The sequence below is a fragment of the Bufo bufo genome, chromosome 6, assembly GCF_905171765.1.
Source record: "Bufo bufo chromosome 6, aBufBuf1.1, whole genome shotgun sequence".
In the NCBI taxonomy this organism is placed as follows: Eukaryota; Metazoa; Chordata; class Amphibia; order Anura; family Bufonidae; genus Bufo; species Bufo bufo.
The window spans coordinates 99,033,836-99,050,969 of record NC_053394.1 but is presented as its reverse complement, the minus strand read 5'-3'; the positions used below and the strand labels follow the sequence as shown (position 1 = coordinate 99,050,969).

The 17,134-nt window shown below is 44.1% G+C and overlaps 1 protein-coding gene across 1 annotated transcript in view; it reads left to right on the top strand.

The window, feature by feature from the left end:
• Positions 1-17,134, top strand: part of RTKN2 (rhotekin 2) — an 82,433-nt gene that overhangs the window by 47,289 nt on the left and 18,010 nt on the right. The window contains exons 8-10 of the mRNA XM_040435930.1: positions 841-947; positions 1,589-1,720; positions 3,670-3,835. Of these exons, the coding sequence (XP_040291864.1) occupies positions 841-947; positions 1,589-1,720; positions 3,670-3,835 (405 nt within the window). The remainder of the gene's footprint in view (positions 1-840; positions 948-1,588; positions 1,721-3,669; positions 3,836-17,134) is intronic.

Genomic DNA, 17,134 nt, shown 5'->3' with positions numbered 1-17,134 from the left:
CTGTGCACTGTTATGGGGAAAGGGATCTGTGCACTGTTATGGCGAAAGGGATCTGTGCACTGTTATGGCGGAAGGGATCTGTGCACTGTTATGGCGGAAGGGATCTGTGCACTGTTATGGCGGAAGGGATCTGTGCACTGTTATGGCGAAAGGGATCTGTGCACTGTTATGGCGAAAGGGATCTGTGCACTGTTATGGCGAAAGGGATCTGTGCACTGTTATGGCGAAAGGGATCTGTGCACTGTTATGGCGAAAGGGATCTGTGCACTGTTATGGCGAAAGGGATCTGTGCACTGTTATGGGGAAAGGGATCTGTGCACTGTTATGGGGAAAGGGATCTGTGCACTGTTATGGGGAAAGGGATCTGTGCACTGTTATGGGGAAAGGGATCTGTGCACTGTTATGCCCATAACAGTGCACATATCCCCCCCCCCCCCCCCTCCATAACGGCGCCACCCACAGATCCCCCCTCTCCATAACGGCGCCACCCACAGATCCCCCCTCTCCATAACGGCGCCACCCACAGATCCCCCCTCTCCATAACGGCGCCACCCACAGATCCCCCCTCTCCATAACGGCGCCACCCACAGATCCCCCCTCTCCATAACGGCGCCACCCACAGATCCCCCTCTCCATAACGGCGCCACCCACAGATCCCCCCTCTCCATAACGGCGCCACCCACAGATCCCCCCTCTCCATAACGGCGCCACCCACAGATCCCCCCTCTCCATAACAGCGCCAATCATTAAAAAAAGTATTTTAAAAGTATTTGGGGGAAAAAGGCAGTTTCGGACCAGAATTTTCATTCATATATTTAATTTTTTGCCTCCCATTTACAGAGGATTCCTCTTTCTGGCTTCCATTGTATGGGAATGTATGCTGCCACTTGATTGCACAGCCCACGTGTGTAACTGATGAAGTTGTTAGTGGTTTCTTTAACCAGCAGGTAAGAGCTCGTCCACAACCCAGACCAGCAACTTCACTGGATAATTTATTTGCTTGTTGTATTTGGCTTCATGTATTACAGCCCCCCCCCCCGCATTTTACACAATTTATCATTTCCCCCTCTCTCTATGCTAGTTTTCTGGTGTAAAAAGTCACAATCCCTATTCTTGCGACTAAATCTAGGCATAAGTGGCGTTTCTACGCTGCCCTTGCCACTTTCCTGGAAAGGGGGGCGTAGTAAGGGAGGTGGTGGGGCCTAGAAAATTTATCTTCATTTATGCCAGTTTTCCAGCTTGGAGCTGCAGTAGATTTCGGTCTAGGCGCATGCACTGGTGGAGGATGCACCTAATTTATGATGAGGCACGTGCTCCTACGGCAGCACAGGATGATTGGCGTAAAATGGTCTGTAATATATCTCCCCATCTTGTATCACATCACCTCAAGTTCTTGTTTTACCCCTTTCTCTGCGTAGGCAATGTCATTTAGATAGAACATAGACTCCATCATTCATTCCCATATATCCACTATAGTTAATCAGGCAGCGATTGGCGATAATTCTTCATCATTACTTATATGACAAGCAGTGATGCATATGGATTTTCATTGTAAAGGTATTTTAATACTTCTCATACTTCAATATAGGAAATGGTTGGTGGCGTTTGTAGTTGGAACAGACTATACTGTGTGCTGAAAGGTGGGAACTTGCATTGCTACTATTCACCGGAAGAAATAGAAGCTAAAATCGAGCCGACTATGACCATTCCTATTAACAAGGTAAACAGTCTCCACAGGCAAATGTTCCAAGGGAGTCTGTCACATAAAATTCACTGTTAAACCTGGCACAATGCCTTGTAGAATGTAATGACACCTTTCACTTTGTCAAAAATTGTTTTATTATGGAGAAAAAGTACTTTAAATACATATGCAAATGAACAGTTTAGTGCACCGAGGGCAGGCCCAAGCCGCTCTGTGCACCCTGGCTTGCTCTGCCAACCCGCCCTCTCCTTGAAGGCTGACGGGAGGTACAAGGGTGCACGAAGTGGCTTGGGCCAGCCCTCAGTGCACGTAACTGCTCATTGGCATATGGATTAAATGTACTTTTTTCTCCAGAATGTGGCAAGGGATCACTAAGTGAAAGGTATTATTAGATTCAGCTGTGCTAGCCCTAGAAGGCATTAGTTTTAGGCTACGAATGTAATTTGTTTCCGTGCATGCGCCCGTGTTTTTTTTTTTTTTTTGGGCGGATAGGATGTAGACCCATTCATTGCTGACCGCATCCGTATGTCCGTTCTGTAGCCCCGCAAAAAAAAATAAAGAAATAGAACATGTCCTATTTTGCGGACAAGGATAAGCAATGTTCCAATGGATCCGCAATAAAGATGCCATACGGACGTGTTTTTTTTTTTTTTGCGGATCAGCAATTTGCAGACCGCAAAACAGTCGTGTGAATGTAGCCTTACACTGACATTCATGGTGATACTTCCATTAAGGGAGCATGCACACGACCGTTGTTTGGGTCCGCTATCCGATCCAGATTTTTTGCCGGATCTGATGCGGACCCATTCACTTCAATGGGACTCCAAAAGAGGCGGACAGCACTCTGCATAGTGAAACTTCCTGCTTTGTGCTACTCTGTTTCCAGCTTAACTGTGCAGACTGAGGTTGGATAGCAGAGTCATCATCTTATCACTGGAGGGGAGGGTTTACAATGATATTTATATATATTTTTTTTCATTTTTGGGGCATCTAATAGCATAGCAGGTTATTCTATTCAAAACCGTGTGAAATTGCCTCTAAAGGTGTCCAGACACATGTTTACACTGTGGGGGCATATTTTGCTTGGGAAAACTGGTTGACGATCCTCTTTTGAAATCTGTTGCCAAGAAACTGATATAGTTGAAGTAGATTTTTTTTATTTTTATTTTTTTTATTCCTTTTTTTTTACAAGACAAAGGAGGAAAATTCAAAGCTTTGGATTTAAAGAGGACCTTTCACCGATCCTGACATTGTGAACTAAGTATCATGACATATACAGCGGCGCCCAGGGATCTCACTGCACTTACTATTATCCCTGGGCGCCGCTCCGTTCTCCTGCTATGCCCTCCGGTATGTTCGGTCACTTGGTTATAGTAGGAGGAGTCTGCCCTTGTTCTCCTGGGCGTCTTCTTCTCCCAGGCTGTAGCGCTGGCCAATTGCAGCGCAGAGCTCACAGCCTGGGAGTTTTTTTTCTCCCCGGCTGTGATCTCTGCGCTGCGATTAGCCAGCGCTACAGCCTATGAGAAGGAGACGCCCAGGAGAACAAGGGCAGACACCGCCTACTATAACCAAGTGACCGAACATACCGGAGGACATAACGGGAGAACGGAGCGGCGCCCAGGGATAATAGTAAGTGCAGTGAGATCCCTGGGCGCCGCTGTATATGTCATGATACTTAGTTCACAATGTCAGGATCAGTGAAAGGTCCTCTTTAAAATGCTTTTTCCATCGTGGATGTTCTGGCGATGGGTGCAGGACTTGCATCTTTCAGACGTGTATGTGCAGCAAGTTGTATCCATAGATTCTGATATGGATTTGGCCATTTATTAAAAGACTGCAGGCATTTCAGGGTTTCCACAGCATTGTGTAACTCTACCCTGTTTCTGAAGACACATGTGTTTTGTCATCTTTAAATAACTATGTAGAACTTTTTTTGATTTTTTTTTTTCTCTTGTTTTTCTTTCAAGGAAACAAGAATCCGTGCCGTGGAGAAAGACTCCAAGAAAAGAACCAACAGTTTTACCGTTATCAACCTGGTGTCTGGAGAAGCTGTAACAAAAATATTTTCCGCTGACAGCAGAGAAGAACTTCAGAAATGGATGGAAGCCTTCTGGCAGCATTTTTACAACCTCAGTGAGTGTACACATCTAGTTTACTCCTAACCAATAAATTTAAGGAATGCACTGCAAATATTCTGATCAAAAAAGCCTGTCATTTTTATAGCATAGACGTTAGTATAATTTAAACTGATATTAAAGGGGTTATCCAACCCCTAAAATGCCTCCCCATACGTCCGGGCCCCTCACAGAGGTTGTACTTACCTGGCTCCCCAGCACCCGCATCGCTTCTGACGGCCACAGCTGCATCTCTCTGTTCCAAATACTTGGTTACAATTAATTACGTGTTGTATTTTTCAAACTATTAGGGCTCTGATCTGCATTTTTTTTTTTGCGGATTCATTTCTTTCAAAGGGGCCACAAAACACGGTGTGCTGTCCGCATCTGCACATAACTCTTACTGTATACATATATACTGCAGCTCTATGGACAGACCAAGCTCTCTACTCACTGTATACATGTATATTACACCTCTATGGACAGGCTGAGCTCTCTACTCACTGTATACATATATACTGCAGCTCTATGGACAGGCTGAGCTCTCTACTCACTGCATACATGTATATTACACCTCTATGGACAGGCTGAGCTCTCTACTCACTGTATACATATATACTGCAGCTCTATGGACAGGCTGAGCTCTCTACTCACTGTATACATATATACTGCAGCTCTATGGACAGGCTGAGCTCTCTACTCACTGTATACATATATACTGCAGCTCTATGGACAGACCAAGCTCTCTACTCACTGTATACATGTATATTACACCTCTATGGACAGGCTGAGCTCTCTACTCACTGTATACATATATACTGCAGCTCTATGGACAGGCTGAGCTCTCTACTCACTGTATACATATATACTGCAGCTCTATGGACAGGCTGAGCTCTCTACTCACTGTATACATATATACTGCAGCTCTATGGACAGACCAAGCTCTCTACTCACTGTATACATATATACCAAAGCTCTATGGACAGGCTGAGCTCTCTACTCACTGTATACATATATACTGCAGCTCTATGGACAGACCAAGCTCTCTACTCACTGTATACATATATACCAAAGCTCTATGGACAGGCTGAGCTCTCTACTCACTGTATACATATATACTGCAGCTCTATGGACAGACCAAGCTCTCTACTCACTGTATACATATATACCAAAGCTCTATGGACAGGCTGAGCTCTCTACTCACTGTATACATATATACTGCAGCTCTATGGACAGGCTGAGCTCTCTACTCACTGTATACATATATACCAAAGCTCTATGGACAGGCTGAGCTCTCTACTCACTGTATACATATATACTGCAGCTCTATGGACAGGCTGAGCTCTCTACTCACTGTATACATATATACCAAAGCTCTATGGACAGGCTGAGCTCTCTACTCACTGTATACATATATACTGCAGCTCTATGGACAGACCAAGCTCTCTACTCACTGTATACATATATACCAAAGCTCTATGGACAGGCTGAGCTCTCTACTCACTGTATACATATATACTGCAGCTCTATGGACAGACCAAGCTCTCTACTCACTGTATACATATATACCAAAGCTCTATGGACAGGCTGAGCTCTCTACTCACTGTATACATATATACTGCAGCTCTATGGACAGGCTGAGCTCTCTACTCACTGTATACATATATACTGCAGCTCTATGGACAGGCTGAGCTCTCTACTCACTGTATACATATATACTGCAGCTCTATGGACTGGCTGAGCTCTCTACTCACTGTATACATATATACTGCAGCTCTATGGACAGGCTGAGCTCTCTACTCACTGTATACATGTATATTACACCCCTATGGACAGGCTGAGCTTCATAGTCACTATACATGTATATTACAGCTCTATGGACAGGCTGAGCTCTCTATTCACTGTATACATATATACTGCAGCTCTATGGACAGGCTGAGCTCTCTACTCACTGTATACATGTATATTACACCTCTATGGACAGGCTGAGCTTCATACTCACTGTATACATGTATATTACAGCTCTATGGACAGGCCGAGCTCTCTACTCACTGTATACATATATACTGCAGCGCTATGGACCGGCTGAGCAATATACTCACTGTATACATATATACTGCAGCTCTATGGACGGGCTGAGCTCTCTACTCACTGTATACATGTATATTACAGCTCTATGGACAGGCTGAGCTTCATACTCACTGTATACATATATACTGCAGCTCTATGGACGGGCTGAGCTCTCTACTCACTGTATACATGTATATTACACCTCTATGGACAGGCTGAGCTTCATACTCACTGCATACATGTATATTACAGCTCTATGGACAGGCTGAGCTCTCATTGTATTCATTTAGTAGAGAATAGTGTAAATGGCAAACTTCTAAATAACTTCATTTAAAAAATGTCTGCATCCACCTGAAAAAAAGCTGTAAAGTCATGGCTACCAGAGTTCTCACTTCCCCCTGATTTGAAGTCCACTGTCTTGTCAGGCAAGATTCGCCCTTGGTAACGGAGATGACATTAGGGGAGCCCAAAAAAGACATTCCTTCAGAGTAATGATTGTACCAAGAAGCACTGCTTGGGAGGACACGTCACCGCAAAGGCACGTGTGACCCTCGTCCAACATGAATGTTGATAGTGTGGTGGACTGATGGCAGGGAGCAGGGTATGCTTCCGACAAAAAGTCCTAGGGAGAGGCTGCCCAAAAGTGTTTGAAAGCTGGACTACCCTTTTAAGTAATTAACACGTCACTTAGAACATTTACAGAATTACTGGTCCTCTAAAAGAAGAAACCTTAACTGAGCTAGTTGTTGAACCATACATCCCAGCATAGCTTGCCAGCATGCCGGATCTAGATCGCTCATGGGCCTCCTCTCTGTGCGGTCTTGCTGTGTGCTACATGTAAAAGCATGTTTCTTTTTATTTTGCACCATATAAAGGGGCATCTTGCCATGTTTGCAGAGCTGTTGGCACATAGACTAAAGCCTCCCTTTAAGTCATTCCATAAACATTGGTTTGTTGTCGGCTTGAATGGACGGCATTGTGCGCACTTTCCCTGCAGCATTTTTTACCGTTTGTTTATCCTGCTATGAAGTGTAATATTAATAGGATAAATCTACTCTGTGTAACCAGTTTATTTTTATTCATGTTCCAATGCATTATCAATTAAATTTTTATTTAATTTTTTCGTGGAGAAACATGAGTGGAAGCCTCAGTGCAAGTGTACACCGCGTATAGCGGCCCTGCCAAGGGAAAATGGGATCCCATTAATTCTGCAGTGCCGCAGCTACATCTCAGGCCTGGGAGGCTTTGGTTACAGAAGGAAACCTTTAGTGTGTCATTTCCAAACAAAATGGGAAATAAGAACTTCTTTCAATGCTGTTCAAAATTAGTACCCTTATATTTATTCATTCGGGCCACCTACAAGGTGCTTGTAGCTTTAGGATTTGCAGAATGCAGCAAGTTGATGTTAATAGTCTGATGCTGTGTATTTCCAATTAAATGGCAGGATTAGAAAAAACACACTTCTTCTAAACACTGGCGCTTATACCGTCCACTAATACCTACTTGTACAGCTGCGATACCACAGCAACCACCACTGCTGCAAAACTTTTAAATCCTCAGGTAATATACTTAGATCTCGGACGACACTAAACCTGCACCTATTGAAGTATCAAACATAGAGGTAGACGAGCACTCACAGCATAAAAGACAAGCATATACCTTACTAGGCTTCCGCTGTCATGTCAATGCCCGTATTGCTCCTCTCTTGTAAACTGGTACTTCTTTTCGGAGCTGGGTAAAAAATCCTATACTCTGAAATGAAACACTGTGTGCCCCAGCCGGTGGCACTACTCTGTATCGTATTCGCTAACTCGCGGTCAAACAGAGCACTTGGTGACGTCACTATACTGAGTTACGGATGCTTAGGAGTGTCGAAACCAACCCAACACGTTTCGGATAATGCGATATCCTTCGTTAGGGATGTAAACTGACTCTCCTGATGTTACTTAAATCGGATACTCCTCCCATCCCATTTTTAACCCTTGATTCATTTTCCACTATCTGATGCTCATGTCTCCTTATGTCGAGATAATGGGTGGCCATCATATTTTCTGTGGATATTATAAATGTGTTCCCCCCCACCCCCCTCCCCCCAATCTTCTGCTCAATATCCTTTTGGTACACGCTATATAAATTTTCCTACATGGACAAGTCAACGAATAGATGACACAACATGTAATCGCTTATATCATGTATATACGTACCCTCTATTTTTTTTATCTGTGTGACTTCCCCAGATTTCCTAGTAATCTCCAGTTTTTTACAAACTGCACATATACAGCAAGGAAAAAACCTTTCTGTAAGGCTACTTTCACACTTGCGGCAGAGTGATCCAGCAAGCAGTTCCGTCGCTGGAACTGCCTGCCGGATCCGGCAAAACGTATGCCAACTGATGGCATTTGTAAGACTGATCAGGATCCTGATCAGTCTTAAAAATGCCTGATCAATCAGAAAAATGCATTGAAATGCCGGAGCCGTCTTTCCGGTGTCATCCGGAAAAAACTGATCCGGCATTTAATTTTTATTTTTTTATTTTTTATTTTTGGTCTGCGCAATGCCGGATCCGCCACTAATACATTCCTATGGAAAAAATGCCGGATCCAGCATTCAGAAAAAAAAAAAAAGAGACCTGTTTCCGGCCTTCGGCACTCCAAAACCAGTTTGAGCCGGTCTTTTAAAAAATATATTATTATTTATTGAATAAAAGGTGCATGCGACAACAACGCGTTTCGGGGAATCTTAAGTCCCCTTCATCAGGTTGAAAAGGTACTCTTTCAACCTGATGAAGGGGATTTAAGATTCCCCGAAACGCATTGTTGTCGCATGCACCTTTTATTCAATAAAGAAGAATATCTTTTTTTAAAAGACCTGCTCAAAGTGGTTTTGGAGCGCAAAAGCAGGTCTCTTTTTTTTTTTTTTTTTTTTTCTTTCTCCTCAAACAATCCTCCAGAGGGACTGGACATCTCTTCTGAGGAACCCTATACCCTGCAGCAGCCCACCCTAGAAGCGGATCTTATTTATCAAGCCCTCAATAGTGTTACGCCTATTCTAGCGTAACCATAGAAGGTGAGCCTTACATTCGCTCTTTTTTGATCTACCAGTGTGAACATACTACCCTATTGTGCGCCAACTCTATTAAGCTTTAGGCACGTCCAAAACCTCTGGATCCAGCATTCAGGCAAGTCTTCCGTTTTTTTGTCCGGAGATAAAACCGTAGGATGTTGCGGTTTTATCTCAGTCCTGAACAGTCAAAAAGACTGAACTGAAGACATCCTGATGCATCCTGAACGGATTGCTCTCCATTCAAAATGCATGGGGATAAAACTGATTATTTTCCAGTATGGAGCCCCTAGGACGGAACTCAACGCCGGAAAAGAAAAAGTGTGAAAGTACCGTTAATTGGTTTATTTTTCTTAAGTAATTTGTCTGTAGGTTTATGCACCTGATTGTTGATGCCACCATATTCCCTACATTTCTGTCATTCCTGTATATAAATTTGGGTATATTTGGGATATATTCACCTATTTTATCTTTTCCCAATGTTTCTAATGATATTTTTACATATTCTAGTTTGACAGTTATATTGTGTAATTATTGGTGGAATAACTAATTGTCCCCTTCATTCTTTTTCCTCTCTATTATTTTGCCGGTTGTCATTTATCAAATCCGGTTTATCTAATCCACCTATTGATATTTTTTGTCAACCTATCGCTATTGTAACCTTTTGACTCAAATTTTTGTTGTAATTCTTCTGCCTCTTTCTCATAATCTTCCATTTTAGTACAGTTTTTTTATCCGCATAAACCGACTTTTAGGTATATTTTCCAGGCATTGTGGGAGGTGGCAGCTTTCTCGTGAAGTGAAGCTGTTGGCATCTGTAGGTTTGTTAGAAGTCCTTGTGCATATTTTATTATTCTCAATATAAATCATTAAATCTAAAAACTTAATCTCTTGTGTTCGAAGTCTGTGTAAATTCAAGATAAAAATAATTTTTATTTAGTTCATTAAAAAATGTAAATTCATCTCCCCCCCCAATTTAGAAATCGTTTCCAGAGAACGAGATTCACCCGGATCTAGCCATTGTGGTGGATAATATAATGTTCCCATCGCCCCACATATAGATTGGAAAACCCCGGTGCGAATCTTGTCCCTATCACAGTACTCCATAACTTCAGATAAAAACTAAAAAAAACTTTAAAAAAAAAAAAACATATACACTCCCCTATATAATCAATTTGATCTTTAGGGAGTTCTCTTTTTTTTTTTTTCTTTTTTTTTTTTTTTTCTAAGAACTTTGCTGCTTCGCATCCTTTTACATTTTCTGTTATAGTGTACAGTGACTTTGCATCAAGTGTGCCAATGATGTAATGTGGCCTCCATTCAATTTCGCTTAATATCTGTAGAATGTTCTTCGTGTCTTTTAGATACGCTGGGAACATCTGGGTGCATGGTTGTAGATGGTAATCCACATAACTAGACAGATTACTAGTCAAGCACTCTATGCCTGATACGATCGGTCTACCCGGTGGTGCAATTGTACTTTTATGGATTTTAGGGTTGCGATAGAAGGCCACAATTTTTGGATATCGAATCCCTATAAATTCCGCCTCCTTTTTATTCAGTATACCTTGTTTTCTGCCTTTTTGTATTAGTTCTTTTAATTCTATTTTTATACTTTTCTGTTGGATCTTTTTTCAACATTCTATATGTTTTTTTTTTTTTTGGTCCCCCAATAAATTGTGGTCCTGTGACAGGTGTTAGAAGGTCTGAAAGACTGACTGCACATGAGTGATCTGACTGCCTCTTTTGGTTTCACTTTGTGGGCTGCTGGTATGTCTACACCTCCTGTTCAAGTGTGGATCATGTGACCTTTACCTCTCCCTATTTAGTCTGACTTTACCCATCACTCCTTGCTCTGGATAGCTTCATTTGGTTTTGGAAGAGCTGGAGTGTGGTTCTTGTTGTAGTCCTGTTCATCCATCATCCTCAGAAGTTAAGTGTTCCGCTTGTTGTGTTTTGTATTTGATCCGGATCCGTCTTACAAATGCATTGCAAGAACGGATCCGTCTCTTCGGATGTCATCCGGAGAAATGGATCCGTTATATTTATTTTTATTTTTTTACATTTTTACCGGTCTGTGCATGCGCAGACCGGAATGACGGATCCGGCATTCCGGTATTTTTCCGGCAACTGATCCGGAATTTTGGACGGAGATCATACCGCAGCATGCTAAAACGCCGTTCGGTGAGTGAACTGAAGACATCCTGAACGGATTTGTCTCCATTCAGAATTCATGGGGATAAAACTGATCAGTTCTTTTCCGGTATTGAGCCCCTATGACGGCACTTGGTGCCGGAAAAGAAAAATGATAGTGTGAAAGTACCCTAAAACAGAAACACTGTTTCGGTGTATAAGATCTTTTAGCCAAAGAAGTACCAGTATACAAGAGAGGAGCACTGGTGTCGGTGCTTGCCGTAAGCGTTCCTCCTTCCGTAGGTGGCGGAATTGCATTTCCACTGGTACAGTGTTTTCCATATGCATTTCCCCCCTCCATAACTGGCGTAATTTCTCTACCATTTGGATTCAGTTCATGCGGTATTCTTTACACTCTTCCATAGGTGGTGTATTTACACTACTTCGGGATACAGTACTTTACGTACCCTTCATAGGTGGAGTAACTGCGCTATCACTGAGTGCTGTGCTTGCCGTAGGCATTACCCCTTTCCATAGGTGGGGTATTTACACTACTGTTGGATACAGTTCTGACTGTCGCGCTACCCCCTTCCTTAAGCGGAGTATTGCTCTACCACTGGATGCTATTTCACCAGTCGCATTGCCACCACCATGCTTCCTGTTGCATTACCCCCTTCCACAAGTGATCCGCTAACAGGGTAATAACTAAGCATCTTGGATGCTACAATTCAACTATGCCACGACACTAGATGCCTTTGGTTTCCATTTACAGGTGGGGCGTGGCAAGAGTCGGTACCTGCTGGTACCCTGTACTCTTTATCTAGTGGCATATGGGTACCACCACTGGATGCTGTGGCAGCTTCCATATTGTATCCTTCTGTCCTTCCGGTGCTGGTTGGGGGCGCAAATATGTCGACCTCTGTCCTCTCAGGGGGGTTACCCAGCGACACTTGTGTCCGAGAGACCCCCCATCCCCATGGGCCGCCACAGTTCAGGTCGGTCATGGTATTGGTCCTCGACAACATGTTGTGTGTACGCCATTGCACAGAATATTGTGATTACGTTCCAGCGAGCCGAGGGTTGCACCGACTCTGTATTCTCTGTCCACCACTCCTCCTTCTCTAGGTGAAGTGGTTATGCTGGCACTCTGGATTAGCTACTACAGCGTGTTCTCCTTGCAGGTGCAGTTTTCACGCTAGTGCTAGAGATCGTGGTCGCTGCAGTGGGGCAGCCCCCCTTAGGTTAGGGGTTCTACCCTTGCACTAGCTTCGGCGGTTCCTCCTATTCAGCGCCCTTCCCAGGTGGAGTGTTTAAGGTTAGCTCTACTTAACTGGGGCAGTATGGTACCATGGCTCCTATGGGATGTCCTCAGGCCTCCTCCTCAGTTCTGCACTGGCAGGGCATGCTGTAGCTATTAATGGATAAAGGGTATTTGTGTTACTACTGCACGGCTCCTTCGTCAGGTGACAGATTCTTTTAGCACTTGAATCAGTGGCCTCTACTGTGTGACCTCCCCCTCAGCTGGAGTAAGGCGTTAGAATTAGATTTGTGGCTTTCCTTGTATAGCCTCCTCCTCAGGTGGAGTATTGCACTACCACTAGATTATGTGGCTACTTCGGTATAGCACCAGTCTGAGGGGAATGGGCTTTTGCCTTACCCTCTTACTCATTTACACTACTGGGTAGCTTAGTCCCTATGGCACTTGTCTACCACTAGGTTGCCGTTATAAGCGGGACTTGGGTGCTAATAGTAGATTCTGTGACGCCATCAGTGTTGCCTCTCCTTATGTCGGTCCGATGGTGGTCATACCTTTCACTGCTCATTCCGTGGGTGGAATACAAGTCTCTCCACGCCAGGCAGAGCGGGTGGCTGTCACGCCTTGCCACCACTGATAGGGGTTTCGTTCCTGCACGGGACACCCTTTCTATTTCTTGTCCCTTCTTGAGCTGACCACCTTCCCCTTCTGTCTACCTGACCAGTAGCCATATGTGGTACGACTCTGGCATCCCAGCTATATTTGTTCCCTCCGTGACCTGGGTTTCTCGGGTACGGTGGGGGTGTTGGAAGTCATCCTCGCACTCCATCAGACAGGAGTATTTCTCTCATCTTGGTCTTGCTCATTGCCCCTTCTGGCAGTTGCCACACTGTCAATGTATGGTTGCTGACCAGGCTTCCCATCACCGGTGATTCTCACATCGGCTTTACTTCTACCTATCTCCAAGGTATTGGTTCTTTGACATGCAGTTGGGCATGCCTGATTTTATTTATATATTTTTTTTTTCTCAGTGGTTCTCACCACAAGCCCCTATGGCTCTGGGGGCATCGATCGACCAAATTACCGTTTCCTAGGGAGTGTTTCTCTTTACCACAGGAGGATCCTGCGGCCTTGGATTTTTGGTTCTGCTTCCAGAGTTGCGGCCAGGTAACCGGCTTCATCCAAACGACCTGTGGGTCATTTGGGGGCGAATTTCGGAGTTGGTAGCGCCTTCTTGTACGTACATTTTTCTCTTGTCATGCACCTACATAAGGCAGTGCTCCGACCAATTCCTTCTTTTTTTGCTGAAGGTAGTCGCCGCCTTCCACGTCATCACGGACGTGGTTTTTCCATCTTTCTCCCTTGCATTCTAGAGAGCGGGCTCTCCATCAGCCATGTGTTTTGGCCTCCTGATGTTTGCTTGGCCATGACTAGCTCTTTCCGCCGTACAGACTCTTACCTGTATTTTTTTCCTGGAGGTCCTTGTAAAGGCTAGGCGGCCTCCAAGGGGACGTGAATGTGTTTGATAGTTGCTGAGGCATTCCGCTCCCGGGTCTAGGCACCGCCCAGCGGAGTTATGGCCCGCCCGACCAGTGGTCGGCGCTTCGTGGGTTCATCTGCACCATGCATCAGCTTTAAAGTTGTATAAGGCAGTGTCTTGGTCTTCCGGGCACACGTTCACCAAGTTTTACTAGGTGCTTTCCTACGCATCGGCGGATCCTACTCCGGGCCGCAAGGTCTTGCAGGCGGCGGTGGATTACACGTCCTCGAGAGAGTTTTTTCTATGGCGTTTTGGTTTTCCCTCACCGTTGACTGCTTCAGGACGTCCCACGGTCCTGTGTCCCCCAATGATGCCAGCGAGAAAACTAGATTTTTGTGAACTCTCCTATAAAATCTCATTCTCGCTTAGTTCATTGGGGGACACAGCACCCACCCAGTATTTTATTATTGGTGGTGGTGGTGTTTGGTTGCCGGTCGGGTATTCGGCTCGGGTTCGCTCCTGCCGGCATTTGTTGTGTTCTCTTTTGCTTCGCACATGTTTCTACTGCTTGAGCACAAACTGACATGCTCTCTCCAGGCTGAAGGGGGTATAGTCTGCAGGGGAGGAGCTAAGTCTTTTTTCAGCCTAGTGTCGCCTCCTAGTGTCAGCAAGCAGGTATACCCACGGTCCTGTGTCCCCCAATGAACTAAGCGAGAAAGATTTTACAGGCGAGTTCACAAAAATCAGGTTTTTTTTTCTTGCTACATTCATTTTTGCAAAGGTAGAGAAAATAACAAGGCATCTTCTATTATTCCTCCTTTTTTTTACTCAATAATTCCCATCAAGCTTCAGTGTAATAATGGCCCGTAGTGTAATTTTTTTTTTTATTGGCTATAGCAGATATATTATTTTGTGTTGGTTTGAGTATTCAGTAAATGTCTTCTATAATGCTGTCATCACAAATAAAATAAAAAATGAGGGTGACCATGCTCAATTAAAATTGAACATGCAGGAGTAGTATACGTCCTAGAATGTTCCTGCCATCTTCAATACTTGGGCAGGACTTAAGAAAATTAAAAGTAAGGGTTGGAGAACATATTAGAAACATAAACTATGGGTTTCCAACCTTTTCTTTATCAGCCCATTTTTAAAATTGGTGCGTAATTCAATTGGAATGGCTTACATCTTCAATAATATTGAGAAGGGATGCTCCAACTAAAATACAGGGTGGGCTATTTATATGGATACACCTTAATAAAATGGGAATGGTTGGTGATATTAACTTCCTGTTTGTGGCACATTAGTATATGTGAGGGGGGGAAACTTTTCAAGATGAGTGGTGACCATGGCGGCCATTTTGAAGTCGGCCATTTTGAATCCAACTTTTGTTTTTTCAATAGGAAGAGGGTCATTTGACACATCAAACTTATTGGGAATTTCACAAGAAAAACAATGGTGTGCAGGAGAAATGCTAGCACAGGCTTCTAGTATCCGTAGTTTCAGGTGCTGCACATCTCGTATCATCTGAAGGCAATTGTCTATGCTGTGAAGATACGAGATGTGCAGCACCTGAAACTATGGATACTGGAAGCCTGTGCTAGCATTTCTCCTGCAGTGTTGCTATCAGTGTGTGAAGAGTGGGAGAAAAGGGTTGCATTGACAATCCAACACAATGGGCAGCACATTGAACACATTTTGTAAGTGGTCACAAACTTGTAAATAATTCATGAAAGAATAAATTTACGTTAAAACCAAGCACACCATTGTTTTTCTTGTGACATTCCCAATAAGTTTGATGTGTCAAATGACCCTCTTCCTATTGAAAAAACAAAAGTTGGATTCAAAATGGCCGACTTCAAAATGGCTGCCATGGTCACCACCCATCTTGAAAAGTTTCCCCCCCTCACATACACTCACCTTAAGAATTATTAGGAACACCATACTAATACGGTGTTGGACCCCCTTTTGCCTTCAGAACTGCCTTAATTCTACGTGGCATTGATTCAACAAGGTGCTGATAGCATTATTTAGAAATGTTGGCCCATATTGATAGGATAGCATCTTGCAGTTGATGGAGATTTGAGGGATGCACATCCAGGGCATGAAGCTCCCGTTCCACCACATCCCAAAGATGCTCTATTGGTTGAGATCTGGTGACTGTGGGGGCCATTTTAGTACAGTGAACTCATTGTCATGTTCAAGAAACCAATTTGAAATGATTTGAGCTTTGTGACATGGTGCATTATACTGCTGGAAGTAGCCATCAGAGGATGGGTACATGGTGGTCATGAAGGGATGGACATGGTCAGAAACAATGCTCAGGTAGCCCGTGGCATTTAAACGATGCCCAATTGGCACTAAGGGACCTAAAGTGTGCCCAGAAAACATCCCCCCCCCATTACACCACCACCACCAGCCTGCACAGTGGTAACAAGGCATGATGGATACATGTTCTCATTCTGTTTACGCCAAATTCGGACTCTACCATTTGAATGTCTCAACAGAAATCGAGACTCGGACCAGGCAACATTTTTCCAGTCTTCAACAGTCCAATTTTGGTGAGCTTGTGCAAATTGTAGCCTCTTTTTCCTATTTGTAGTGGAGATGAGTGGTACCCGGTGGGGTCTTCTGCTGTTGTAGCCCATCCGCCTCACGGTTGTGCGTGTTGTGGCTTCACAAATGCTTTGCTGCATACCTCGGTTGTAACGAGTGCTTATTTCAGTCAACGTTGCTCTTCTATCAGCTTGAATCAGTCGGCCCATTCTCCTCTGACCTCTAGCATCCACAAGGCATTTTTGCCCACAGGACTGCCGCATACTGGATGTTTTTCCCTTTTCACACCATTCTTTGTAAACCCTAGAAATGGTTGTGCGTGAAAATCCCAGTAACTGAGCAGATTGTGAAATACTCAGACCGGCCCGTCTGGCACCAACAACCATGCCACGCTCAAAATTGCTTAAATCACCTTTCTTTCCCATTCTGACATTCAGTTTGGAGTTCAGGAGATTGTCTTGACCAGGACCACCCCCCTAAATGCATTGAAGCAACTGCCATGTGATTGGTTGACTAGATAATTGCATTAAAGGGTTTCTATCACTTGTATCACATATTTAGGTGTCAGACACTAGCGATCCGCTAGTGTCTGCTCTAACAAACCATCCTAATATGATAGGTTTTGGGGCAGCCGTTTTGCTAAAATAACAACTTATATCTATATGCTAATGAGCCTCTAGGTGCTATGGGGGCGTCATTAGCACCTAGAGGCTCCGTCTACCTTCATAAACTGCCGCCGCCCAGCGCGTCCCTCCAGCCCGCCCATC